The 27,913-nt window shown below is 49.4% G+C and overlaps 1 protein-coding gene across 4 annotated transcripts in view; it reads right to left on the minus strand.

Moving 5' to 3' along the window:
- Nucleotides 1-27,913, minus strand: part of PRSS36 (serine protease 36) — a 44,491-nt gene that overhangs the window by 7,571 nt on the left and 9,007 nt on the right. For 2 of the 4 annotated variants that reach the window (XM_077985918.1, XM_077985915.1), the window contains exons 1-5: nt 2,929-2,997; nt 2,626-2,661; nt 2,393-2,428; nt 2,004-2,166; nt 1,339-1,619 (exon numbers count right to left, since the gene is read on the minus strand). In XM_077985918.1, the coding sequence (XP_077842044.1) occupies nt 1,339-1,619; nt 2,004-2,166; nt 2,393-2,428; nt 2,626-2,661; nt 2,929-2,965 (553 nt within the window). In that variant the 5' untranslated portion in view covers nt 2,966-2,997. Of the gene's footprint in view, nt 1-1,338; nt 1,620-2,003; nt 2,167-2,392; nt 2,429-2,625; nt 2,662-2,928; nt 2,998-3,372; nt 3,467-4,286; nt 4,385-27,913 lie in introns of those variants that run through there. The other 2 variants (XM_077985917.1, XM_077985916.1) reach the window with 2 other exon arrangements.

Here is a 27,913-nt window from a genome sequence, read left to right on the forward strand (position 1 = left end):
CATGGTCAGCCCTCAGCAGCCTTTGCAGCCCAGGTGCCTGTCCCCTTCTCACTCCAGCCTGGCATCCTGGCTCTTCTTCATCTAACATGGCTTATCTGGGTCCTTATCTGGCCTTCATCTCCCCCTGTCTTCCTGCAATGCACCCTCTCTTTGAAAACCTCTGCAGAAATCTACTTCTCTGGGTGCCCATTGTCAGGATGGCCTGGCCCCATTCACACAAACTTCCTGGGGCTCACAGTGACGCTTCCTTGTCACCTCCTGCCCTCATGGGACCTCCACAAGCAGAGGCTGTGGCATCACCCCCTGCAGCACCTTCCCAAAGCCCCCAGGATGGGCACAGGTCTGACCACGGCCGATGGGGATATTTGTGGGGACCCTGGGAGCATGGAAAGCTTGGGTGATGGGGATGAGGGGGATGGAGATTCGGTCTATTCCCCCCCACCTTCTAACATAATGTGTGCTTATTTATTGAACTTGTTGTTTGTCTCTCTGCTAGGATGTAAACTCTGAAAAGGCAGGATTTTGGCTTTTTATGTTCACTGGTGTCTCTCTAATGCCTAACACAGTGCCTGGCATATAGAAGGTGCTCAAGAAATATCTTGAGTGAAAGAATGACTGAGTGAATGACGGTGGGCAGGGAGAAGAGAGGAGGTGGGGAGTACAGAGATGAGTGGGGGTGGATAGGATGGGAGGAAGGCAGACGGGAGGGAGGCACAGATTGGCATTCACTGAACATCTATTATAGGCCAGCCTTGTGCTTTACTGCTTTACTATAGATTACCTGAGGTGAAATATCTAAAGTGCATTGGTTATTGCTATGCCAGGCACTGTCCTATGAACTTTACATGGATTTTCTCATTTAATCCACCCAACCACCTCTTGAAGTGGGCATGGCTATTTTCCTCGTGTTACAGAGGAGGAAATGTAGTGGGTGAAGCGCTTTGTCTGACATGGTAGAGCTGGGATGGGAACCCTAGTCGGAGCCTAAATCCAGGAAAGAAAAAACTGGAAAGAAAGGTGAGGGAATGGGGTGCCTGTGGGTGATTCCGTGGTCTTAGTTTGAGAATCCTTGTGGGGAGAGGGCTCCATGGTGATTGGCGTGGGATTCATCTACCGACCCGCAGAAACCTACCGTCCAAGATTCCCACCAGGCTCCTCTCTGTGGCCCCACATCCCGAAACCCCGCCCTAGGAACCTCACCGCCGAGGCCCCGCCCTAAGAACCTCACCTCCAGAAGCCCCGCCCTAGAAACGTCACCTCCCGAGGCCCCACCCTAGGAACCTCACCTCCTGAAGCCCCACCTCCCCGAGGCCCCCTTTCTTGTCCTGTCCCATTCACCTGCCTCCTGGACGTCTCCCCAGCCGGTGGCCCAGCAGGCGGTGCCGTGCACGAAGCGGTGTGAGGCGCGGGGCAGGCAGACGGGCCGCACGGCGGGGCCCAGGCTGGCGGGTGAGGCCAGGTGCAGCAGGGCCAGGTCGGCTCCCAGCTCCACTTGGCTGTAGTTGACTGGCACCACGATGGCGGCCACTGCGCGGGTGTGCGCGCCGTCCAGGGGCCCGTCCTGGGAGTGCACGCCCAGCAGTACTGACCACTCGGCCGCGGGCTCCAGCGTCCCGTTCCTGCGCTCGGCCGGGGCAGTAGGAGGTTAGGTTGACCCTATGGAGGGGGCAGACCCTCGTGGGGGGAAGGGGCTCAGAGCCAGAGGGGCAGGTGCTATCCGATCCAGATTTGGTGCTGATACTCCTCAAAGGGGAAGGGTAAATCCGATCTTGAGGTGGTGGTGAGGGGTCATTGGAAAGCTGGGATTCAGACTCGGATATTCAGTGGAGTGGTGGGACCAGTATGGCAGCCTTGCCCCACTCAGAACCATGATGTCTTGAAGAGCACCTCGCTTTGGGGACAGCTCGGCTCCAAATTATGAAGTGGGGCGGGAGGAGGGGATCAACTGCGGGGGCGGGGCTGGCCTTTGGCGGAGAGGGGCTGGGTCCAGGGCGAATACTCACGTCATGAAACAGTGAGCAGCAGAGAGGACCCAGGAGGGGGCGATGAGGGAGCCCCCGCAGATGTGGCCACCCCCATGGTGCAGGCTCACCTGCCAAGGCCAGGTGCCCGGCTGCGCGTCTGAGCCCCCCACGATGCGGGCCGAGGGCTCAGAGCGCCCGCAGTCTGCAACGGGGAGCCGTGGAAGCCAAAGCCCACCTCAGGTTCCCCACTCCAGAAGCCCAGGTAACTCAGCACGAAGCCCCGTCCTCCACCCATTTCAGTTTGCCCTCTGAACAAAGAACATAGAGGACCCAGGCTTGTCTACATTTCTGGTCTTTTCCACCTCCCTCATGGCCTGACCAGCCTTAGCCTCCTTTAAGGTCTGAGGGTGCCAAGGCCTCTTCCTTACCCAGATCTTCAGGTTCTTCCTGGGTGGGACTGAGAGCTGGGAGCCAGAGGGTAAAGAGAAGAGGACACTTGTGACTTCCAGACCTGCACCGCCCAGCCCCACTTCCTGCTCTCCAACCCCAGACCCTATCTTCCCAATTCCCTGTCTATTCAGCAACCCCTGCCAGCATCCATGCCAGTCCTCTGGTCTTTCCTGCCTCTGCACGTGACTTTCCCCCAGTCTGGCTGCCTTACCTGAGTCCTGGAAGGCTCCTGGGATGGGACTGATGACTGGAAAGACAGAGGCAGGCAGGAAGAGGCTGGTGACTCGCACTCAATAGATGCCTTCCCTGACTCCCTCCCCTAGCCTCCTAGGCTCCATCTCCCCAGGGCACCCAGGCCTCCCTCTCCCTCCTCTGATACACCCTCGCCTTCTGCTGCCTCACTTCCTTCCTTCTGACATCCTCCTCCCCACACAGAACCCAGGAATCCTGCTCTTCAGTCCCCCAGGTGCTAGGACCCAGGCCCTTTGCAGCCACTTCTGTCCCCTGAGGTTACCAAGCATCACAACGGGGAGGAGCAGGTGCCTGGCCATGGCGTTAGAGTCAGAGGAGGCACAGCCAAGTGAAGGTCTGCTCCCTGCAGAGCTCTGTCACTGCCCAGGCAGCCCGTGACTCCTGATGGTCCCAGGGGCAGCCCCACCCTCCCTGGCTGGAGCCCATCTCTGGAAATCTGAGAGGATCTGGGGCTGGAAGGAGGAAGTTGGGGAGCCTGAAGGCCCCACCCAGAGCCCTGAGCACATCTCACGTCTCTGGAGGCCCAGGGTGGGGGTGGGGGACAGGTGTCCTAGCTCCAGGACACCTGTTGGGTGGGAGAGGGAGGGATGAAAAACACTGTAGGCAAAGGTCAAAGAGGAGGACAGTGTTCTGGGTCCTTGATGAGCAGCGGCCCTTAGGACAGGGGAAGTGGCCCCTCACGGGCATGACTCATCGGAGACCTCACCTCTGTTTGGGGTGCGGCTGCCCCAGTGGCTTGGCCTTTTCTTCTCACACAGCTCTGGTTACTGGAGCTGCTGGCCAGGTCCAGGACAGGAGCCCTAGGGAATTCAATCCCATCCCAACAGAAGGATCACAGATTCCAGCAGGTTGGGCAGGGCATAGGGACCTTGGGAGGGGGCTGGGCAGGCTGGTGAGGTTGAAAAAGCCTCCACCCTGCTCTGTGTTCCAGTGACAATGCTCTCAGCTGCCCTGTCACTTACTCTGTGTGACTTTGGGAAAGTCACCCAACCTCTTGGTGTGTATCAGTAAGAGCCCATTTAAGGGACGTATGACTTGGCCGAGCACGGTGGCTCACTCCTGTGATCCTAACACTCTGGGAGACTGAGGTGGGAGGATTACTTGAGGCTAGGAGTTCAAGACCAGCGTGGGCAACATAGCAAGATCCCATCTCTACAAAAAACTAAAAAATACAAAAATTATGAACAGCAGGGCTTGGTGGTGCACACCTGTATCCCAGCTACTTGGAAGATGAGGTGGGAGGCTTGCCTGAGCCTGGGAGGCCGAGGTTGCAGTGAGCTATGATTGTGCCACTGCACTCCAGCCTGGGTGACAAAGCGTGACCCTGTCTGAACAACAACAACAACCACAAAAATAAGAAAAATAAGAAGAAAAAGAGGAAAGAAACATATGACTCTTCAAAGAGGAGTTGAAAAGAGTTTAAGGAAGAAACTATAGAGGTGTAGGCAGGGTCAAAGGAAACCAAAGAGGCCAGGTGGCTCATGGCTGTAATCCCAGCACTTTGGGAGGCCGAGGCGGGCAGAGCACCTGAGGTCAGGAGTTCAAGACCAGCCTGGCTAACTTGGCAAAGCCCCATCTATACTAAAAACACAAAAATTAGCCGGGTGTGGTAGAACTCACCTGTAATCCCAGCTATTAGGGAGGCTGAGGCAGGAGAATCGCTTGAACCCAGGAGGTGGAGGTTGCAGTGAGCCAAGATCGTGCTGTTGCACTCTAGCCTGGGTGACAAGAGCAAAATTCCATCTCAACAACAACAAAAAAGGAAACCAAAGAGGGATGGTAACGCACCCTGGGGCCAGCAATAATGGAGAGCCCTTGCTACCTGCTGGCCTGAAGAGGCAGAGAGAAGGCAGTTACTGGAATCCAGCAAGAGCTGCAGCTGTGGAACAGATAGCTGTTAGGAGCCATGGCCTCTAGTAGAGAAATGCAGCCTTTACCAGCAGAGAGGGAGCTGGGAAAGAAAAATCCCCATCTCACTCTCCTCTCATCCTCTCTATTTTTAATCAAACCAATTAAAAAAATTTTAGAGACACGGTCTCACTCTGTCACCCACGCTGGAGTGCAGTGCTGTGATTATAGATCACTGTAACCTCGAATTCCTGGGCTTAAGCGATCCTCTGGCCTCAGCCGCCTGAGAAGCTGGGACTACAGGCATGCACCACCATGCCCACCCAGCTAATGTTTTTTATTTTTGTAGAGATGGGGTCTTGTTGTGTTGCCCCGGCTGGTCTCAAAGTCCTGTCTCAAGCGATCTTGCTGCCTCAGCCTTCCAAATGTGCTGGGATCCTCCCATCCTCTGATCACCCACTGGCTCCTCTCATTGTCTGAAACCTCCCAGAGGCCACAGTGCAAGGGAGCCCATTGTATGGTCCATAAAGGTCACTCCTGGGGAACAAATCAGGGTGGACAGTAGAAATGCAGGGTCAACCTGGGAATATCCACACATGTATATCTATCTTCTTATCGATAATACCAGCTAATAATAATATTGGTCTATGAGTCCAGTTGCCCTAGAAAACAGGCCTAGGCAAAGCCTGTATGCTTATGCTTAATTGGGAGGTGCAATCCAGGGTGGCAAGAGTGAGGGAAAATGAGAAGTGAGCAGGAAGAGGGAAAATGCAAATTCAGCCACCCAACAATGGACTGGACTCAATTGATAAACCTGCTAGCCTTCACCCGTCCACAGGAAACGATGGAGGTAAATTGAGTCTTCACTTCAGACTTCTTAACAATCAGAGCCTCCTCAGCCATTTGTTTAACTTGCTGCTTGAGTAGCTATTTGCCCTTCAAAGGATAAAGAACCAATTGTTTGACAAAAACTCAGAAAAATGAGGTAATGGGCAAAGGTAGGAAAGAAGAGAGTGCAGGTGTCATTAACGCAAAACATGCATGCCCTGGAGACCCTCACTGATACATTGCTTGCTCCAATTTAGCGGTTAATAAACATTTTGGAGCTGGGTGCGGTGGTTCACGCCAGTAATCCCAGCACTTTGGGAGGCCGAGGCAGGTAGATCCTGAGGTCAGGAGTTCAAGACCAGCAGCCTGGCCAACGTGGTGAAACCCTATATCTCTACTCAAAAAAATTAGCCGGGCGTGGTGGCTGGTGCCTGTAATCCCAGCTACTCGGGAGGCTGAGACAGGAGAATGGCTTGAACCCAGGAGGCGGAGGTTGTAGTGAGCTGAAATGGCACCACTGCACTCCAGGCTGGGCGATAGAGCGAGACTCTGTCTCAAAATAAATAAATAAATAAATAAATAAATAAATAAATAAATAAATAAAATTTTTGGGCCAGGCACAGTGGCCCAAGCCTGTACCAGCACTTTGGGAGGCCAACATGGGAGGATTGCTGGAGGCCAGGAGTTCTAGACCAACCTGGGTGGCATAACACGATCCTGTGTGTAGTGGTATGCACCTGTAGTCCCGGTTGCCCAGGGGTTTCTCCATGTTGGTCAGGCTGGTCTCGAACTCCTGACCTCAGGTGATCTGCCTGCCTCGGCCTCCCAAAGTGCTGGGATTACAGGCATGAGCCATGCACCCAGGCAAGATAATGATTCTTAACCCTTTCCCCAACCCAACAGACATGAGTAGTAGGACTTGCTCTTGAATAGCACAGACGTTAGCCAGGCACGGTGGCTCCCGCCTGTAATCCTAGCACTTTGGGAAGCCGAGGCAGGTGTATCACCTCAGGTCAGGAGTTCGAGACCCGCCTGGCCAACATGGTGAAACCCCGTCTCTACTAAAAAATACAAAAAATTAGCCAGGTGTGGAGGTGGGTGCCTATAATCCCAGCCACTTGGGAAGCTGAGGCAGGAGAATCACTTGAACCCGGGAGGCAGAGGTTGCAGTGAGCTGAGGTTGCACCATTACACTCCAGCCTGGGAAACAAGAGCAAAACTCCGTCTCAAAAATAAATAAATAAATAAATAAATAAATAAAATAGCACAGAGGCTTGCCAAAGCAATGGATCTTGTGGGAGGAAGGAGAACATCTCTGTAGGGAGACAGATTGGAATTTCTGGAGGAGCAAGTGCAGTTTGCAAAAGCTGCCCAGGTGATTCTGATGGTTTCACCACTCTAAGATGCCCTTGACTGCAACTAGCAGCCAAGGTAAGGAGGGAAACTCATGCAGGAGTCTCTCTCTTCCAGGTTCAAGGACAGAAAATAAATTTCTCCTTGGAGCCAGATGTGCCAGTGCATGCCTGTAGTCCCTGCTACTCTGGAGGCTGAGGTGAGGGGATCATTTGTTCAAGCCCAGGAGTTCAAGTCCAGTCTGGGTAACATACATTGGGAGATCATGTCTCTTTACTTGGGTATAACAAAATCTTTCTTAACAACATCATGTCAAAAACAGCAAATAGTTTCATGAGCTTTTTTTTTTTTTTTTTTAATAGATGAAGTTTCGCTCTTTTTGCCCAGGTTGGAGTGCAATGGCATAATCTCGGCTCACTGCAACCTCTGCCTCCGGGGTTCAAGTGATTCTCCTGCTTCAGCCTTCCAAGTAGCTGGGATTATGGGAGCCCACCACCATGCCCTGCTAATTTTGTATTTTTGGTGAAGATGGGGTTCCACCATGTTGGCCAGACTGGTCTCAAACTCCTGACCTAAGGTGATGTGCGTGTCTTGGCCTCCCAAAGTGGTGCTGGGATTACAGCGTGAGCCAGCATGCCTAGCCTTTTTTTTTTTTTTTTTTTTTTTTTTTAGAGATGGAGTCTTGCTCTGTAGCCCGGGCTGGAGTGCTCACTGGTCATAGCTCACTGCAGCCTGGAGCTCCTGGGCTCAAGTGATCCTTCTACTTCAGCCTTTTTAGTAGCTGAGACTACAGATGTGAGCCGCCATGCCTGGCTACAAAATTCTCTTTTCTTCTTTTTTCCCTATGCAAGCTGGTGCTAAGGGCAATTTTATTTATTTATTTATTTATTTATTTATTTATTTATTTAGACAGTTCTGCTGTGTCACCCAGGCTGGAGTGCAATGGTCTGGTCAAAGCTCACTGCAGCCTCAAGCTCCTGGGCTCAATCGATCCTCCCACGTCAGTCTCCTGAGTAGCTGGGACTCCAGGCATGTGTCACCATGCCCAAGGTTGATTTTTGAAGTGCTGCTTAATTTCAGCCTATGACACCATAAACAAACCACAGTTAATAAAATAAGGATATGCGGTGGTGCCCCTGGGTAAGAGAGGCGATACATATGCAGTTCTCTACTGGTCTCACTAGTGGAAGGGGAAATGACAGGTGAACTAGGATATTAGTTTTCCATTGCTGATGTAACAAATTCCCATACACTTAGTGGATTAAAACAATACCAACTTATTTTGTTACAATTTTAAAGATTAGAAGTCTGGCACCGGGCCGGGTATGCTGGCTCACATCTGTAATCCATCCCAGCACTTTGGGAGGCCAGGGTGGGCGGATCACTTGAGGTCAGGAGTTCGAGACCAGCCTGACCAACACAGTGAAACCCCGTCTGTACTAAAAATACAAAAGTTAGGCCGGACGCGGTGGCTCACGCCTGTAATCCCAGCACTTTGGGAGGTTGAGGCAGGTGGATCACAAGATCAGGAGTTCGAGACCAGCCTGGCCAACATAGTGAAACCCCGTCTCTACTAAAAATACAAAAAATTAGCCCGGCATGGTGGTGTGCGCCTGTAATCCCAGCTACTCAGGAGGCTGAGGCAGGAGAATTGCTTGAACCTGGGAGGTGGAGGTTGCAGTCAGCTGAGATCATACCACTGCACTCCAGCCTGGGCAACAGAGTGAGACTCTGTCTCAAAAAAAAAAAAAAAAAAAAAAAGACCAGGTGCAGTGGCTCACGCCTTGTAATCCCAGCACTTTGAGAGGTTGAGGCAAGAGGATCACTTGAGCTCAGGAGCTTGAGACCAGCCTGGAAAACATAGTGAAAACTCATCTCTATTCCTAAAAATAAGAATTAAAAAAAGATAACTGGCAGAATAGACGAAAGCTAAACATATGCCTGTATTTTGACCCAACAATCAAGATCCTAGGTATAGACCTAAGAGAAATGAGGATGCCATAAGGCATATGCAGAGCATGGCGCTCATAGAAGGTCTAGACACAAGAGCCAAGATCCAGAATGTAAATGTCCGGCCCCAGGAAGACTGATAAATTGTGGTGTATGATACAATGAAATACTGTGCAGCAATACAAAAGAATGAATTACTGATATGTGCAACAACATGGATGAATCTTACAGATTTTTTTTCAACAAATATGTGTCATACTGCATGATTCCAATTATATGCAATTTAGGAACAAGCATAACTAATGCCCAGTGGTAGAAGTCAGAATGGTGGCCGGACGCGGTGGCTCATGCCTGTAATCCCAGCACTTTGGGAGGCCAAGGCAGGCAGATCACTTGAGGTCAGGAGTTCAAGACCAGCCTGGCCAACATGGCGAAACCCTGTCTCTACTAAAATACAAAAATTATCTGGGTGTGGTGGTGGCACACGCCTGTAATCCCAGCTACTCGGGAGGCTGAAGCAGGAGAATTGCTTGAACTTGGGAAGCGGAGGTTGCAGTGAGCCGGGATCGCATCATTGTACTCCAGCCTGGGTGACAGAGCAAGATTCCATCTCAAAAAAAAAAAAAAAAAAAAAAAAAGGAATCAGAATAGTGGTTGTTTCACAGGTATATACACATGCAGAGTTTCACTGAGCTGTACACATAAGATCAGGACTCCCTATGAACTTAGCTAGAGAAGCTGAGGTGGGAGGATCTCTTGAGCCCAGGAGTTTGAGACTAGCTTGGACAGGGTAATGAGACCCCATCTCTACCAAAAAAAAAAAAAAAAAAAAAAAAAAGTTTACACCTGTAATCCCAGCACTTTGGGAGGCCAAGGTAGGTATATCACCTGAGGCTGGGAGTTCAAGACCAGCCTGACCAACACAGTGAAACCCTGTCGCTACTAAAAAAAAAAAAAACTAAATTAACTGGGCATGGTGGTGCATGACTATAATCCCAGCTACCTGGGAGGCTGAGACAAGAGAATCACTTGAACCCGGGAGGCAGAGGTTGCAGTGAGCTGAGATCGTGCCATTACACTCCAGCCTGGAAAACAGGAGTGAAACTCCGTCCCTAAAATAAAATAAAATAAAAATTAGCCAGGCATGGTGGCATGCACCTGTAGTCCCAGCTACTCGGGAGGCTGAGGTAGAAGGCTCACTTAAGCTCAGGAGGTTGAGGCGGCAATGAGCTATGATTGCACCACTGCACTCCAGCCTGGGTGACAGAGCGAGACTCTGTCTCCAAGAAAAAAAAAGAAGAAGAAAGAAAGATAAAAAGAACTATATGGCTATTCCACATGAGTAAAAAGAAATAAAAAGAGACAAAACACACTTTGCAAATAAATGGATTTCATGGATTCCAGGGTCAATTAAGAAAAAAACAAACGAACTAGCTCCAAAAATGCTTTCCTGGACCAAAAACGTTGGGAAAAGGTGCAGCTTTACATTAGATAACACCAGGCCATGTGTGTAATGTCGTTTTTGAAAGCTTAGCTAAAGTAATGAAACCCTTCAGCATTTGGAAAAACAAGAAAAGCATGCTTAACCAAAGATGTTGATATTACATTTCCTGATGAAAGAGATCATGTCTTTTAAATTATTTTGGTATCAGGTTACTTTGTTCTGAATTGGCTTTGTCACTAAAATGGCTAGTTATCACTGACATAGAAAAAAAGGCATTCTTCAGATAATCCTTGATAGTATTGTTGCTCTCACCAAACTTTCCAAAGGTGCTGACCAGAGGGAGCGGAAGACTGTTTCACAGCTCAAGCACACAGCCACATGCGCTCCACACCAGGGAAGCCCAGCAGCGCGGCATCTCACTGTGAAAAGAGGAAGCCAGAATCTGGGAGTCACTCCACTTCTGGTCAGGGCTGTTCTGTGGAAGATACTGTGGGCAGGGCCACATGTCTCCTCGAAAAATAATCTGGGCTGTCTGTCCTCATGCACACCAGAATGGGTGCCATGACAGAGAAAGCTGAATTTTATTTTCATTTTTTATTTGAGACAGAGTCTCACTCTGTTGCTCAGGCTGGAGTGCAGTGGTGCCATCTCCACTCACTGCAGCCTCTGCCTCCTGGGTTCAAGTGATTCTCCTGTCTCAGCCTCCCAAGTAGCTGGAATTACAGGCACCCACCATCATGCCCAGCTAATTTTTGTATTTTTAGTAGACACGGGGTTTCATCACATTGGCCAGGCTGGTCTTGAACTCCTGACCTCAAGTGATTCACCTGTCTCAGTCTCTTAAAGTGTTGGGATTACAGGCGTGAGTGCAGCCACTGCAAACATTTTGGTTTGTAAAACTCTTTTTTTTTTTTTTTTGAGACGGAATTTCACTTTTGTCTCCCAGGCTGGAGTGCAGTGTCGTGATCTTGGCTTACTGCAACCTCTGCCTCCCGGGTTCAAGTGATTCTCCCGCTTCAGCCTCCCGAATAGCTAGGATTACAGGTGCCACCATGCCCAGTTAATGTTTGTGTATTTTTAGTAGAGATGGGGTTTCGCCATGTTGGGCAGGCTGGTCTTCAACTCCTGACCTCGGGTGATCTGTCCACCTCGGCCTCCTAAAGTGCTGGGATTACAGGCGTGAGCCACCACGCCCGGCTGGTGTCTAAAACTCTTAAAGCATGTGTCACTCCTTTCGGAGTACCTGATAAAATAGAAAATACTTAGCTCAGTCTGAATTTGAGATAAACAATGATTTTTTTTTTTTTTTTTTTTTACTATAGGTCTCAGGAAATATTTGAGTTATATTGAAAATTATTTGTAGGGCCAAGTGCAGTGGCTCACACCTGTAATCCCAGCACTTTGGGAGGTTGAGGCAGGTAGACTGCTTGAGCTCAGGAGTTTGAGACCAGCCTGGGCAATATAGTGAGACCCCATCTCTACAAAAAGTTTTTTTAAAAATTAGCTGGATGTGGTGGTGTGCACGTGGGAGCTACTTGGGAGGCTGAGGTGGGAGTATGGCTTGAGCCCAGGAGGCAGAGGTTGCAATGAGCTGTGCCACTGCACTCCTGCATGGGCGACAGAACCAGACCCTATCTCAAAAAAAAAAAATTGTGTTTCAGATAGGCACAGGGCTCACGTCTGTAATCCCAGCAGTCTGGGAGGCTGAGGCAGGAGGATCACTTGAGATCAGGAGTTCGACAGTTCACTGAGCTATGATTGCACCATTGCATTCCAGCTTGGGTAACAGAGCAAGACCCTGTCTTTAAAAAAAAATTTTTGTGTTTATCTGAAATTCAGATTTAATTGGGCACTTGTTTTATTCGCTAAATCTGGTTGGGAGTGGTAGCTCATGCCCATAATCCCAGCACTTCAGGAGGCTGAGATAGGAGGCTTACTTCAGTCTAGGAGTTCGAGACCAGCCTGGGCAACAAAACATAGACCCCGTTTGTACAAAAAAAAAAAAAAAAAGGAGTAAAATAAAATTGTTTGCTAAACCTGGCAACCCTATTCCCTATTCCATAACATTGTCTTGCTAAGTCACTATGTTGTTGCATATCTGCTTGGAAGAAATAACTTTTTTTTTCTTTTTTTTTGAGATGGAGTTTGGCTCTTGTTGCCCAGGCTACAGTGCAACGGCACGATCTTGGCTTACTGGAACCTCCACCTCCCAGGTTCAAGTGATTTTCCTGCCTCAGCCTCCCCAGTAGCCGGGATTACAGGCATGCACCACCACACCCGGCTAATTTTGTATTTTTAGTAGAGACGGGGTTTGGCCCTGTTGGCCAGGCTGGACTCGAACTCCTGACCTCAGGTGAACCTCCCACCTCGGCCTCCCAAAATGTTCGGATTACAGGCATGAGTCACCTCGTCTGGCCAGAAATAACCTGTTATCAGAAAAAACTTGGAGTTAAAATGCTATTCACTCAGGGACCCTCTGAGTGGGAATATTTGAGAGACTTGATAAAATTGGGAACGAGTTGTGGGTTGACACCATGATACGATTAAGACATTGCCTTGGTGCTCCCTCTCGTGGCAAGAAGAGTAACTGCTCCTTCAATTTCACTCTGCCAGACTCTGCCCCCAACTTCCTACCCACCTCTTGGTCTCCAGGGACCATGCTGGTATCCTGAGCCTATCAGAGCCACAGATTGCCCCAGGATTCAGAGCTTTAGCCTCAAATGAGTTGCCCTACTTCAAGGATACCTCACTTTGTGAGATGCGCTGTATGGAATTTTTTTTTTTTTTTTTAAGAGAATCTCGCTGTGTCGCCCAGGCTGGAATGCAATGGCACAATCTCAGCTCACCGCAACCTCTGCCTTCCGGGTTCCAGTGGTTCTCCTGCCCCAGCCTCCTGAGTGGCTGGGATTATAGGCATGTGCCACCACGCCCAGCTAAGTTTGTATTTTTAGTAGAGACAGGGTTTCTCCATGTTGGTCAGACTGGTCTCGAACTCCCAACCTCAGATGATCCGCCCACATCGGCCTCCCAAAGCGCTGGGATTACAGGTGTGAGCCACTGTGCCTGGCCCTAATTTTTGTATTTTTAATAGAGACGGGTTTCACTATGTTGGCCAGGCTGGTCTCGAACTACTGACTTCAGGTGATTCACCTGCCTCAGCCTCCCAAAGTGCTGGGATTACAGGCATGAGACACCGTTCCCAGCCATTGTATGCAATTTGGAGGGTGGTTCCTGAGACACAGAGAGAACAATCGAGTTGGAGTCTGAGGAGGTGGCAGCTCATTGTTGGGAGAGAGACAACCCCCTGCTTCTGAGGGGAGCAGTTCTGAGGTACTCCTGCATAAACTGTATGGGGTCTGGGGCAATTTTTGGGGGCAAGAGAGGAGGTCAGGACGGGATGGGGGTGAGGGCGAGGTTTTGAGTCATGGCCGGAGGCAACAAGGCTTATGGCCCTGACTTGCAGGCCTGAGCACAGCGAGCTTTCTGAACCCCTCTGGAAAACAAAGGAGGTGGGGCGTTGCGGGACCTCAGGTACTCAAACTGAGCAGCCACCATTTCTCCTGCGGGCTGTTTGTGTTTTCTGAATTCTAAACGTCTGAAATAAGAGTGTGTATGAGAGGGGATGCTGTTTAGATAATGAAAACCCATCGAGATTAGTTTAATCAAACACACAGGGCCAGGGCCAGGCGTGGTGGCTCACGCCTGTAAACCCAACAGTTTGGGAGGCTGAGGTGGGTGGATCACCTGAGGTCTGGAGTTCAAGAGCAGCCTAGCCAACATAGTGAAACCCCATCTCTTCTAAAAATACAAAAAATTAGCTGGGAGTGGTGGCAGGCACCTGTAATCCCAGCTACTAAGGAGGCTGAGACATGAGAATTGCTGTACTTGAACCCGGGAGGCAGAAGTTGCAGTGAGCCGAGATCGTGCCATTGCACTCCAGCCTGGGCAACAAGAGCGAAACTCCGGGCTGGATGAGGTGGCTCACGCCTGTAATCCTAGAACTTTGGGAGGCCGAGGTGGGCGAATCATGAGGTCAGGAGGTTGAGACCAGCCTGGCTAACATGGTGAAACCCACTTTCTACTAAAAATACCAAAAATTAGCTGGGTGTAGTGGCAGGCACCTGTAATCCCAGGCTGAAGCAGGAGAATTGCTTGAACCTGGGAGGTGGAGGTTGCAGTGAGCCAAGATCACACCACTGCACTCCAGTCCTGGCGACAGAGTAAGACTCTGCCTCAAAAAAAAAAAAAAAAAGCAAAACTCCGTCTCAAAAAAAAAAAAAAAATTAGCTGGGCATGGTGGCAGGCACCTGTAATCACAGCTACTCGGGAGGCTGAGGCAGGAAAATTGCTTGAACCCAGGAGGTGGAGGTTTCAGTGAGCCGAGATCGTGCCACTGCTCTCCAGTTGAGCAACAAGAGCGAGACTCAATCTCAAAAAAAAAAAAAAAAAAAAAAAAGGTGTTTGTCCCTGCTTAAAAGTCTCTGTGGCCACTCAAGGCTCTTACAGTAAACTCAAGCTCTCCTTGGTCGCTGCTCACTGTCCCAGTCCCCGCCCGCTCCCTGCATGCCTTGTTGCCATTAAGGGAGGAGACCACCCCTCATATTGTTTTATGCCCAATTTCTGCCTCCACAGAAAGAAGTACAAACCAAAAGGCACAAATGAAATTCACAAGCAGACAGCCCACCCTGGGCCTGGTAGTTAAAGATCGACCCCTGATCTAATCGGTTATGTTATCTATAGATTATAGACATTGTATAGAAAAGCACTGTGAAAATCCTTGTCCTGTTCTGTTCTGATCTAATTACCGGTGCATGCAGCCCCTAGTCATGTACCCACTGCTTGCTCAATCGATCACGACCCTCTCAAGTGGACCCCCTTAGAGTTGTGAGCCCTTAAAAGGGAGAGGAATTGCTCACTCGGAGAGCTCAGCTCTTGAGACAGGAGTCTCCCGGCTGAATAAACTGCTTCCTTCTTTAACTCGATGTCTGAGGGGTTTTGTCTGCGGCTTGTCCTGCTACGTTTCTTGGTTCCCTGACTGGGAAGCGAGGTGATTAATGGACGGTCGAGGCAGCCCGTTAGGCGGCTTAGAGCTGCCCTGTGGAGCATCTCTGCAGGGGACTCCGGCCAGCTTGAGCGACTTGGATCCTGAGAGTGCTCCCAGGTAGGCAATTGCCTTGGTGGAACGCCTTGCCAGAGCAGTGCGTGGCAGGCCCCCATGGAGGATCAACGCAGTGACTGAACACCGGGAAGGAACTGGCACTTGAGGAGTCCGGACATCTGAAACTTGGTAAGACTAGTCTTTGGAACTTGCCCACTGCATTTGAGTGGAAGTGTGGCCTGATTACCCACGACGTGCCTGTACCGGCACTTTGGTTTTTGTTTTTGACTTGACTTGGATTGCTTGATACTTTGGTTTTGGTTTTGACCTGGCTTGGATTTCTTGATACTCTGATTTTGGTTTTGATTCTGGTTTGGTGTAAACTGTAAAAGTGTGTGTGTGCCCTTTTTACCCGTTCGTTGTTTTGTGGTGTGCATGTGGTGTGAGCGTGGTATTTTGTCTTGAGGAAACATGGGTCAGGCACAAAGTAAGCCCACCTCACTAGGAACTACGTTGAAAAATTTCAAAAAGGGATTTAAGGGAGACTATGGAGTCACCATGACACCAGGAAAACTTAGAACTTTGTGTGAGACAGACTGGCCAGCATTAGAGGTGGGTTGGCCATCAGAAGGAAACCTGGACAGGTCCCTTGTCTCGAAAGTAGGCACAGGGTATCCTGTAAGCCAGGGCACCCAGATCACTTCCCATATACAGATTCCTGGTTACAGCTAGTTTTGGACCCCCCACAGTGGTTAGGAGGACAGGCAGCAGCATTATTAGTAGCAAAGGGACACTTAGTTAAGGAAGGTTCTTGCTCCACCCGCCAAGGGAAGTCGGCACCAAAAGTCCTGTCTGACCCAACACCAGAAGAATCACGGCAGGAATTGGTACCAGCAGTACCCCTTCCTTTTCGAGAGGAAGGGCTCCCCACTCCTGAGCCCACAGCACCTACACCTCCACCAGATGACCACACCCCAAATCACCCAGAGTAGACAAAAGAGGAAGTGAAGCCACGGAAGAAACTCCTCCCTTGGCAGCTCGCTGACGGCCCAAGACTGGAATCCAAATGCCCCTGAGAGAGCAACGATGTACTGAGGTAGATGAGGATGGACACATGGTGGAAAGGCGTGCCTTTGTGTATCAACCTTTCACCTCTGCTGACCTCCTCAATTGGAAAAATAAAACTCCATCTTCCACTGAAAAGCGTCAAGCTTAAATTGACTTGCTCCAAACTATTATATAGACCCATAATCCTACTTGGGCTGATTGCCACCAGCTGCTTATGTACCTCTTTAATACAGCTGAAAGGTGAAGGGTGTTCCAGGTGGCAACTAAGTGGCTAGAGGAGCAAGTCCCAGCCGATTACCAAAACCCCCAAGAATATATAAGAATTCAGCTGCCAGCAACAGACCCCCAATGGGACCCGAACGAGGGACCAGACATGGAGAGGCTAAGACGGTACCACGAGGAATTAATAGAAGGTCTAAAGAAAGGGGCTTGAAAGGCTACAAATGTAAATAAGGTCTCTGAGGTCATCCAAGGAAAAGAGGAAAGTCCAGTGCAATTCTATGAAACACTGTATGAGGCTTACCGTATGTAGACTCCTTTTGATCCAGATAGACCTGAAAATCAGCGCATGACTAACATGGCCTTAGTTAGTCAAAGCGCAGAAGATATCAGGAGAAAATTGCAGAAACAGGCTGGGTTTGCGGGTATGAATACCTCAGTTACTGGAAATAGCCAATCAAGTGTTCGTGAATAGAGATGCAACACACCGCAGAGAAAGCTGTAAGGAAGGCGAATGCCAGGCTAGGCGAAACGCTGACTTACTTGCCGCAGCCATTAGGGGAATTCCCCCAAAAGGAGAGGGAAGGGGGGTTCCGGGAAGAATACCCAGTCTAATCGCCCATGCTTGCAACATAACCAATGCGTCTATTGTAAGGAAATAGGACATTGGAAAGATGAGTGTCCCCAACAGGAGGAAAAGCAAAGTGACTCGGAACAAAAGACCTCAGATAAAGATGAGGGAGCTTTGTTCAATCCGGCTGAAGGGCTACTGGACTGAAGGGGACTGGGCTTAAGTGCCCCCAAGGAGCCCACGGTCAGGATTACAATTGGGGGCTAGGACATTAAGTTTTTGGTCGATACTGGTGCTGAACATTCAGTAGTGACCACCCCATTCACCCCCTTATCCAAGAAAACCATTGATATAATCGGAGCAATAGGAGTTTCCACTAAGCAGGCTTTCTGTCTACCATGGAACTGCTCGGTGGGGGATGAGCTAGTTAACCAGTTCTTGTACGTGCCTGACTCTCCCTTCCCCTTGCTGGGAAGAGACTTGCTTAGCAAGCTGAGAGCCGCCATCTCCTTTACAAAACAGGGCTCTTTACAGCTAAAGTTACCAGGAACAGGAGTTATCATGGCCCTTACAGTCCCCTAGGAAGAAGAATGGAGACTTTTTCTAACCGAGCCAGACCAAGAGATAAAACCAGCTCTAGCTAAGCGATGGCTCCGAGTATGGGCAGAGGATAATCCTCGGGGACTGGCGGTCAACCAAGCCCCCGTACTCATAGAAGTTAAGCCTGGGGCCCAACCAATTAGACAAAAGCAGTATCCGGTTCCCAGAGAAGCTCTGGAAGGAATCCAGGTTCATCTCAGGCACTTGAAAGCCTATGGAATTATAGTTCCTTGCCAGTCACCATGGAACACCCCCCTCCTGCCTGTCCCTAAGCAAGGACCACCCGCCAGTACAGGACTTGTGCTTGGTCAACCAAGCTACAGTGGCTCTGCATCCAACAGTTCCTAACCCTTACATATTGTTAGGGCTGCTGCTGGCTGAGGACAGCTGGTTTACCTGTCTGGACTTAAAAGATGCCTTCTTTAGCATCAGAATAGCTCCTAAGAGCCAGAAGCTGTTTGCCTTTCAGTGGGAAGATCCGGAGTCAGGTGTCACTACTCAGTACACTGGAACCCGGCTTCCCCAAGGGTTCAAGAACTCCCCTGCTATCATCGGGGAGGCCCTGGCTCGAGACCTGCAAAAGTTTCCTGCTAAAGACCTAGGCTGCGTCTTGCTCCTGTACGTGGACAACCTTCTACTGGGACACTCCATGGCAGTCGGGTGTGCAAAAGGGACGGATGCCCTGCTTTGGCACCGTCTGAGGACTGTGGGTATAAGGTGTCCAAGAAGAAAGCCCAGATCTGCAGACAGCAGGCATGCTACCTGGGATTCACTATTTGGAAAGGGGAGCGCAGCCTGGGGTCAGAAAGAAAGCAGGTCATCTGCAGCCTACCAGAACCTAGAACCAGAAGGCAAGTAAGGGAATTCTTTTTTTTTTTTTTTTTTTTTTTTTTTTTTTTTTTTTTTGAGACGGAGTCTTGCTCTGTCACCCAAGCTGGAGTGCAGTGGCCGGATCTCAGCTCACTGCAAGCTCCGCCTCCCGGGTTTTACGCCATTCTCCTGCCTCAGCCTCCCGAGTAGCTGGGACTACAGGCGCCCGCCACCTCGCCCGGCTATTTTTTTGTATTTTTTAGTAGAGACGGGGTTTCACCGTGTTAGCCGGGATCGTCTCTCGATCTCCTGACCTCGTGATCCGCCCATCTCGGCCTCCCAAAGTGCTGGGATTACAGGCTTGAGCCACCGCGCCCGGCCCAAGTAAGGGAATTCTTAGGAGCTGTGGGGTTTTACAGATTATGGATTCCAAACTTTGCAGTACTAGCCAAACCTTTGTGCGGGGTTACAAAGGCTGGAGACCAGGAGCCTTTTGAATGGGGGCCTCTACAACAGCAAGTCTTTTATAAGTTAAAGGAAAAACTTATGTCGCCCTAGCTGACTACCAGATTTGACAAAGCCCTTTACACTCTATGTGTCAGAAAGAGAAAAAATAGCAGTTGGAGTTTCAACCTAGCCTGTGGGGCCCTGGCCAAGGCCAGTGGCCTATCTCTCAAAACAACTAGATGGAGTTTCCAAAGCCTGGCCCCCATGTCTAAGGGCCCTGGCAGCAATGGCCCTGTTAGCACAAGAAGCAGATAAACTAACCCTTGGGCAAAACCTGAATATAAAGGCCCCCCATGCTGTGGTAACTTTGATGAATGCCAAAGGACATCATTGGTTAACAAATGCTAGATTAACCAAGTACCAAAGCTTGCTATGTGAAAATCCCTACATAACTATTGAAGTCTATAACACCCTAAATCCCGCCACCCCGCTCCCAGTATCAGAGAGCCTGGCCAAGCATAACTGTGTAGAGGTGTTGGACTCAGTCTATCCTAGCAGACCTGACCTTCGAGACCAGCCATGGGCATCAGTAGACTGGGAGTGATACGTGGACTGCAGCAGCTTCATCAACCCACAAGGAGAAATATGTGCAGGATATGCGGTGGTAACTTTGGATGCTGTCATTGAAGCCAAACCGTTGCCACAGGGCACTTTAGCCCAGAAGCCTGAGCCCATTGCTTTAACTCGGGCTCTAGAACTCAGGGAAGGTAAGACTGTAAACATCTACACTGACTCTCGATATGCCTTTCTAATCCTCCAAGTGCATAGAGCATTATATAAAGAAAAGGGCCTGTTAAACTCTGGGGGAAAGGACATAAAATATCAACAAGAAATTCTACAATTATTAGAGGCAGTGTGGAAACCTCAGAAGGTGGGCAGTCATGCACTGCAGGGGACACCAGCGAGCCTCCATCTCAGTGGCCTTAGGAAACTCTCGAGCTGAATCAGAAGCTCGAAAAGCAGCATCTACCCCTTACCGGGCATCGGTAGCAGCTCCCTTACTCCCTCAAACACCTGACCTGGTACCTACCTATTCCAAGGAAGAAAAAGACTTCTTCCACGCAGTAGGAGGGCAAGTAATAAAAGGAGGATGGATCAGACTGCCAGATGGGAGGGTAGCTGTGCCGCAGTTGCTGGTAGCCACAATCGTATTGGCCATGCACGAAACCACTCATCTAGGACAAGAGTCACTTGAAAAATTATTAGGCCGGTACTTCTACGTCTCGTACTTGCCAGCCCTTGACAAAGCAGTAGTACAACGGTGCGTTACTTGCCAACAACACAATGTGAGGCAAGGCCCCACTGTTCCGCCCGGCATACAAGCTTATGGAGCGGCTCCTTTTGAGGATCTTCAGGTGGATTTCACAGAAATGCCAAAATGTGGAGGTAACAAGTATTTGCTGGTTCTTGTGTGTACTTACTCTGGGTGGGTGGAGATTTATCCAACACAAACCGAAAAGGCCTACGAGGTAACCCATGTGCTTCTTCGAGATCTTATTCCTAGGTTTGGACTGCCCTTATGAATCAGCTCAGATAACGGGCCGGTGTTTGTGGCTGACTTGGTACAGAAGACAGCAAAGTCATTAGGAATCACTTGGAAGCTACATGCTGCCTACCAACCTCAGAGTTCCAGAAAGGTGGAGCGAATGAATCAGACTGTCAAAAATAGTTTAGGGAAAGTATGTCAGGAAACAGGATTAAAGTGGATACAGGCCCTTCCTATGGTATTGTTTAAAATTAGATGCACTCCTTCTAAGAAAACAGGATACTCCCCTTATGAAATACTGTATCATAGGCCTCCTCCTATACTGCGGGAGCTTCCAGTCACTCCCTGAGTTAGGTGAAATTGAATTACAGCGACAGCTACAGGCTTTAGGAAAAATTACACAAACAATCTCAACTTGGGTAAATGAGAGGTGTCCCATCAGCTTATTCTCCCCAGTTCACCCTTTCTCTCCAGGTGATCGCATGTGGATCAAGGACTGGAACGTAGCCCCTTTGCGGCCACGGTGGAAAGGACCTCAGACCGTCATCCTGACCACCCCCACGGCTGTAAAGGTAGCAGGAATCCCAGCCTGGATCCACCACATCCATGTGAAACCTGCAGCCGCTGAAACCTGGGAGGCAAAACCGAGCCCGGACAACCCCTGCAAAGTGACCCTGAGGAGGACGACAAGCCCCGCTCCATTCACACCCGGAAGCTGACTAGTCTATGCATGGCCGAAGCATGAGGAGAATCATCATGGAACTCATTTTCCTTATAATTTGGACTTGCATAGTAAAAACTTCCACTGATTTTCCCCGCATGGAGGACTGTTCCCAGTGTATACATCAAGTCACTGAGGTAGGACAAAAAGTTGCTCCAGTCCTATTATTTTATGGTTATTATAAGTGTACCAGAACTCTAAAAAGAACTTGTTTGTATAATGCTATTCTATGCAAGGTATGTAGCCCAGGAAATGACCAACCTGATGTGTGTTATGACCCATCTGAGCCTCCATGACCACAGGTTTTAAAATAAGATTAAGGACTGAGAACTGCTGGGGACTCATAAATGATACGAGTAAAGTTTCAGCCAAAGCAAAAGAAAAAGGGGTGCTCAAACAAGTCACCTTGAAGTTTGATGCCTGTGCTGTCATTAATAGCAATGTTAGGAATGGGATGTGGCTCTTTTTGTTGGGAAAAAGGCTATATGGCTGAAAATGAGTACATTTGTCATAAATTAAGACTGTGTGAAAATGAATATAGATACTGGTTTTGTGTTATTTAGACCACTTGGATAAAAAATGAAAAGGATCCAGTCCACCTTCAGAAAGGAAAAAACGGCCCTGCCTCAGCCTCCCGAGTAGCCGGGATTACAAGAGCCTGCCACCACACATGGCTAATTTTTTTGTATTTTTAGTAGAGATGGGGTTTCACCATGTTGGCCAGGCTGGTCTCAAACTCCTGACCTCAGGTGATCCACCCACCTTGGCCTCCCAAAGTGCTGAGATTACAGGCGTGAGCCAATGCGCCTGGCCTAATTTTTGTATTTTTTTGTTGTTGTTGTTTTGTTTTTGAGACAGAGCCTCGCTGTGTCCCCCAGGCTGCAGTGCAGTGGCGCGATCTCGGCTCACTGCAAGCTCTGCCTCCAGGGCTCACGCCATTCTCCTGCCTCAACCTCCCGAGTAGCTGGCATTACAGGCGCCCACCACCAAGCTCGGCTCATTTTTTGTATTTTTAGTAGAGATGGGGTTTCACCGTGTTTGCCAGGATGGTCTCGATTTCCTGACCTCGTGATCCGCCCGCCTCGGCCTCCCAAAATGCTGGGATTACAGGCGTGAGCCACCGCGCCCAGCCATTTTTGTATTTTTAATGGAGACAGGGTTTCACCATGTTGACCAGGCTGGTCTCACACTTCTGACCTCAGGTGATCCGCCTGCCTCAGCCTGCCAAAGTGTTGGGATTACAGGCGTGAGCCACTGCGCCTGGCTTCCTTTTTAATTTTGTAGGCAAAACTTTCCAAAATAAGTTCTTATGAAGTTTCCACTAAAGAAAGAAAACAGTTACTAAATTCTCTGGTTTCTAAACAGCTAATAGAAAGGAGCCTTAGGGCAAAATTCTTACTTTCCTTCTTTCTTATTTCACCATGCAAGCTGGTGCTGAGGGCAAAATTTTTATTTATTTATTTATTTATAAATACTTTAAGTTCTGGGGTACATGTGCAGAACATGCAGGTTTGTTACATAGGTATACACATGCCCTGGTGGTTTGCTGCACGCATCAACATTAGTTATTTCTCCTAATGCTATCCCTCCCCAAAATTCTTTTTTTTTTTTTTTTTTTTTTTTTGAGACAAGGTCTCTCTGTGTTGCCCAGGCTGGAGTGCAGTGGCACGATTTTGTATTTTTTGTAGAGACAGCAACTCATGATGTTGCCCATGCTGGTCTCAAACTCTTGGCCTCAAGTGCTGAGATTACAGGTGTGAGCCACCTCACCTGGTCACAATATTCTTTCACACACACATACACACATACACATGCACGCACACACACACCAATAAACACAACAGGAAAACTGCTTAGTTGGAAACAAATATTGATAATGGAAATTCCAAGAGATGTCCTTTCAAGGGGGTGTGTGTGTGTGCATGTGTGTGTGTGTGTCTGTGCATTCTTGGTGTGTGTAGCCTGGCCAGAATCATCTTGGCGACCCACCCACCAGACTTTGAAGACTTAGTATGAAAAAAAAAAAAAAAAAGGCCGGGCGCGGTGGCTCAAGCCTGTAATCCCAGCACTTTGGGAGGCCGAGACGGGCGGATCACGAGGTCAGGAGATTGAGACCATCCTGGCTAACACGGTGAAACCCCGTCTCTACTAAAAAATACAAAAAACTAGCCGGGCGAGGTGGCGGGCGCCTGTAGTCCCAGCTACTCGGGAGGCTGAGGCAGGAGAATGGCGTGAACCCGGGAGGCGGAGCTTGCAGTGAGCCGAGATCGCGCCACTGCACTCCAGCCTGGGTGACAGAGCCAGACTCCGTCTCAAAAAAAAAAAAAAAAAAAAAAAAAAAAAGGCTGGGCATGGTGGCTCACACCTGTAATCCCAGTACTCTGGGAGGCTGAGGCAGGTGGATTGCTTGAGTCCAGGAGCTCCAGACCAGCCTGGGCAGCATAGCAAAACCTTGTCTCTACGAAAAATACAAAAAATTAGCCAGGCATGGTGATGTGCACCTGTAATCCCAGCTTCTTGGGAGGCTGAGGTGGGAGGATTGTTTGAGCCCAGGAGTTCAAGGCTGCAGTGAGCCATGATCCCCACCACTGTACTCCAGCCTGGGTGACAGAGTGAGAACCTGTCTCAAAAAAAAAAAAATGACTCCAGAAAAGTGACCTCTAAGGGGACAGGGCTCTTGAAGGCCTTTGTGGGCCAGAAGAGTTCCTTCCTGGTGGACTGCAGCAAAGCGAGCTTCAACATGCTGCTGCTCCGGGTCCATGGGCCCACCATCCCCTACGAGGAGGTCTCCATGAAGCATGTAGGCAACCAGCAATACAACGTCACATACATCGTCAAGGAGAGGGGCGATTACGTGCTGGCTGTGAAGTGGGGGGAGGAACACATCCCTGGCAGCCCTTTTCATGTCACAGTGCCTTAAAACAGTTTTCTCAAAACAAACAAACAAACAAACAAACAAACAAAACGTAGCTCCTAGAAAATTTAAAATTACGGCCGGGCGCAGTGGGGCTCACACCTGTAATCCCAGCACTTTGGGAGGCTGAGGCGGGCGGATCACTAGGTCAGCAGTTCGAAACCAGCCTGGCCAACATCGTGAAATCCCATCTTTACTAAAAATACAAAATTAGCCGGGCATGGTGGCACAGGCCTGTAGTCCTACCTACTCGGGAAACTGAGGTAGAAGAATCGCTTGAACCTGGGAGGCAGAGGTTGCAGTGAACCAAGATCATGCTACTGCACTCTGACCTGGGCGACAGAGCAAGACTTCGTCTCAAAAAAAAAAAAAAAAAAATTTAAAATTACATAAGTAGATCATGCTGCTCAAAATAGTTCCCTTGAGGCATCCATTTAAAACAAATTAGGCCGGGCGAGGTGGCTCATGCCTGTAATCCCAGCACTTTGGGAGGCCGAGGTGGGCGGATCACCTGAGGTCAGGAATTCCAGATCAGCCTGACCAACTTGATGAAACTCTGTCTCTACTAAAAACACAAAAATTAGCCGGATGTGGTGGCATGTGCCTGTAATCCCAGCTACTCGGGAGGCTGAGACAGGAGAGTCACTTGAACCCAGGAGGCAGAGGTTGCAGTGACCCAGGACTGCACCATTGCACTCTAGCCTGAGCAACAAGAGTGAAACTCCATCTTAAAAAAACAAAAAAAACCCCCAAAATTTAAAAAATATGTGTACGCTGGGTGCGGTGGCTCACGCCTGTAATCCCAGCACTTTGGGAGGTCGAGACGGACAGATTGCCTGAACTTGAGAGTTCGAAACCAGCCTGGGCAACATGGCGAAACCTCATCTCTACTAAAAATACAAAAAATTAGCTGGGTGTGAGTGGGTACCTGTAATCCCAGCTACTCGGGAGGCTGAGGCAGGAGAATCGCTTGAACCGGGAGGTGGAGGTTGCAGTGAGCCGAGATCACGTCATTGCTCTCCAGCCTGGCGACAGAGTAAGACTCTGTCTAAAAAAAAAATAAGGCCAGGCTCGGTGGCTCACGCCTGTAATCCCAGCACTTAGGGAGGCCAAGGCGGGCGGATCATGAGGTCAGGGGATTGAGACCATCCTGGCTAACACGGTGAAACCCCGTCTCTACTAAAAATACAAAAAATTAGCTGGGTGTGGTGGCGGGCGCCTGTAGTCCCAGCGATTCGGGAGGCTGAGGCAGGAGAATGGCGTGAACCAGGGAGGCGGAGCTTGCAGTGAGCCGAGATCGCGCCACTGCACTCCAGCCTGGGCAACAGAGAGACTCCGTCTCGAAAAATAATAAAATAAAATAAAAAATAAATATGTGTAATTTTTTTTTTTTTTTTGAGACTGAGTCTCACTCTGTCACCCAGGCTAGAGTGCAGTGGCATGATCTCGGCTCACTGCAACCTCCACCTCCCGTGTTCAAGTGATCTCCTGCCTCAGCCTCTTGAGTAGCTGGGATTACAGGCACCCACCACCACACCTGGCTAATTTTTGTATTTTTAGTAGAGACGGGTTTCACCATGTTGGTCAGGCTAGTCTTGAACTCCTGACCTCGTGATCTGCCTGCCTCGGCCTCCCAAAGTGCTGGGATTACAGGTGTGAGCCACCATGCCTGGCCAAATGTATGCAATTTTTGTTTTAGCTGTCCCACAGAGAAAGTCAGAACTCTTCTCAGTAGTTTTATATGTCTCTTCCTGGAAATATTTGCAAATTAATCTCAAAAAAAGTATACATACATATTTGGCATGTTAGGGTTTAAATCTCCTTGCAGGGTCAAACATAAACAAGTTTCTTTCTTTTTTTTTTCTTTGAAACGCAGTCTCTGTCTCCCAGGCTGAAGTGTGGTGGCGTAATCACGACTCACTGCAGCCTTGAACTCCTGGGCTCAAATCATCCTGCCTCTTCAGCCTCCCCAGTAGCTGGGACTACAGGCATGTACCACCATGTCCAGCTAATTTTTTTTTTTTTGAGACGGAGTTTCAGTCTTATTGCCCAGGATAGAGTGCAATGGCGTGATCTCAGCTCACCCCAACGTCTGTCTCCCGGGTTCAAGCGATCCTCTTGCCTCAGCTGCCCAAGTAGCTGGGATTATGGACATGGGCCACCATGCCTGGTTAATTTTGTATTTTTTTAGTAGAGACAGGGTTTCTCCATGTTGGTCAGGCTGGTCTCCAACTCCTGACCTCAAGTGATCCTCCCGCCTCGGCCTTCCAAAGTGCTGGGATTACAGGGGTATACCACTGTGCCCGGCCTAATTTTTTTAAAAGTTTTTGTAGAGACTGGGTCTGGCTATGTTTCCCAGGCTGATCTTGAACTCCTGGGCTCAAGTGATCCTCCAACGCTGGCCTCCCAGAGTGCTGGGGTTGCAGGTGTGAGCCACTGAGCTTAGCTTGAAGCATAAAGAAGTTTCTTCGTTCTTTTGCATATTTGTCCTGAAGCCCCTGTACTAATACTCTCACTCTTCTCCCTTCTCCTATTTAGAGATAGAAAATCTGTAGCCCTGAGTCCTTGAAAAAGGCAAACGATATGGAATTGTTAACAGATACTTTTACGTTACACTTTTTTTTTTTTTTTTTTTTTGATACAGAATTTCACTCTTGTTGCCAGGCTGGAGTGCAATGGCGCAATCTCGGCTCACTGCAACTTCCACCTGCTGGGTTCAAGCGATTCTCCTGACTCAGCCTCCTGAGTAGCTGGCATTACAGGCGCCTGCCACCATGCACAGCTAACTTTTTGTATTTTTAGTAGAGACAGGATTTTACCATGTTGGCCAGGCTGGTCTCAAACTGCTGACCTCAGGTGATCCACCTGCCTCAGCCTCCCAAAGTGCTGGGAATACAGTGTGAGCCACCGTGCCCGGCCTAAGTTACACTTTTGTTTTGTTTGTTTGTTTGAGACAGTGTCTGTTGCCTAGGCTGGAATGTAGTGGCGCCATCTCGGTTCACTGCAACCTCTGCCACCTGGGTTCAAGTGATTCTCCCACCTCAGCCTCCTGAGTAGCTGGGACTACAGGCACGTGCCACCACGCCTGGCTTATTTTTGTATTTTTAGTAGAGACAGGATTTCACCATGTTGATCAGGCTGGTCTCGAACTCCTGACCTCAGGTGATGCACCTGCCTCAGCCTCCCAAAGCACTGGGATTACAGGCGTGAGCCACAGCGCCCCGCACACTTTTGTTTTTGTCCTTGAGAAACAGAGTTTTCTTCTGTGGCCCAGGTTGGAGTACAGTGGTTCAATCATAGCTCACTACAGCCTTGACCTCCTGGGCTCAAGCAATATCCCCCACCATCTCAGCCTCCCAAAGCTCTGGGATGACAGGTGTCAGCCACTGTGCCTGACCACACTGTGTTTTTGCAAACCAGGTACCAGGATGCTCAATTTGTTTCCCTGGGACTTAAACCTGTTTGGAAATGGACCTGGCACAACGACTGGTCAATTTCCCATCTATTGCTGTGACTATTGCATACCTTGCCCCAGGCCCTTTTCCTGCCTCCAGGGGGACTTTCTGCAGTTTTCCCTCAGACCCAGCACTGTGTTGCTCTTTTCTAGCTGGTCCAAGCAGGTCTTTTCTTAGCACAGGCCAATTATCTGCCCAGCATTTACTTTCCCAGTCTGTTTACCATGACAACCTCTCCTAGAGACACAAAATCTGAGTGGGCCCCATGCAGACAGGGGCACTTCCTGTCCTGGGCACTGCCCAAGGAGATAATAAAGCAATTATTTCTCGCTTGAAGCAGTACATCTTGAAGGACGAGTGAGAGAGAAAAGGTCA

This window comes from Macaca mulatta, chromosome 20 (genome assembly GCF_049350105.2).
Source record: "Macaca mulatta isolate MMU2019108-1 chromosome 20, T2T-MMU8v2.0, whole genome shotgun sequence".
Classification (NCBI taxonomy): domain Eukaryota; kingdom Metazoa; phylum Chordata; class Mammalia; order Primates; family Cercopithecidae; genus Macaca; species Macaca mulatta.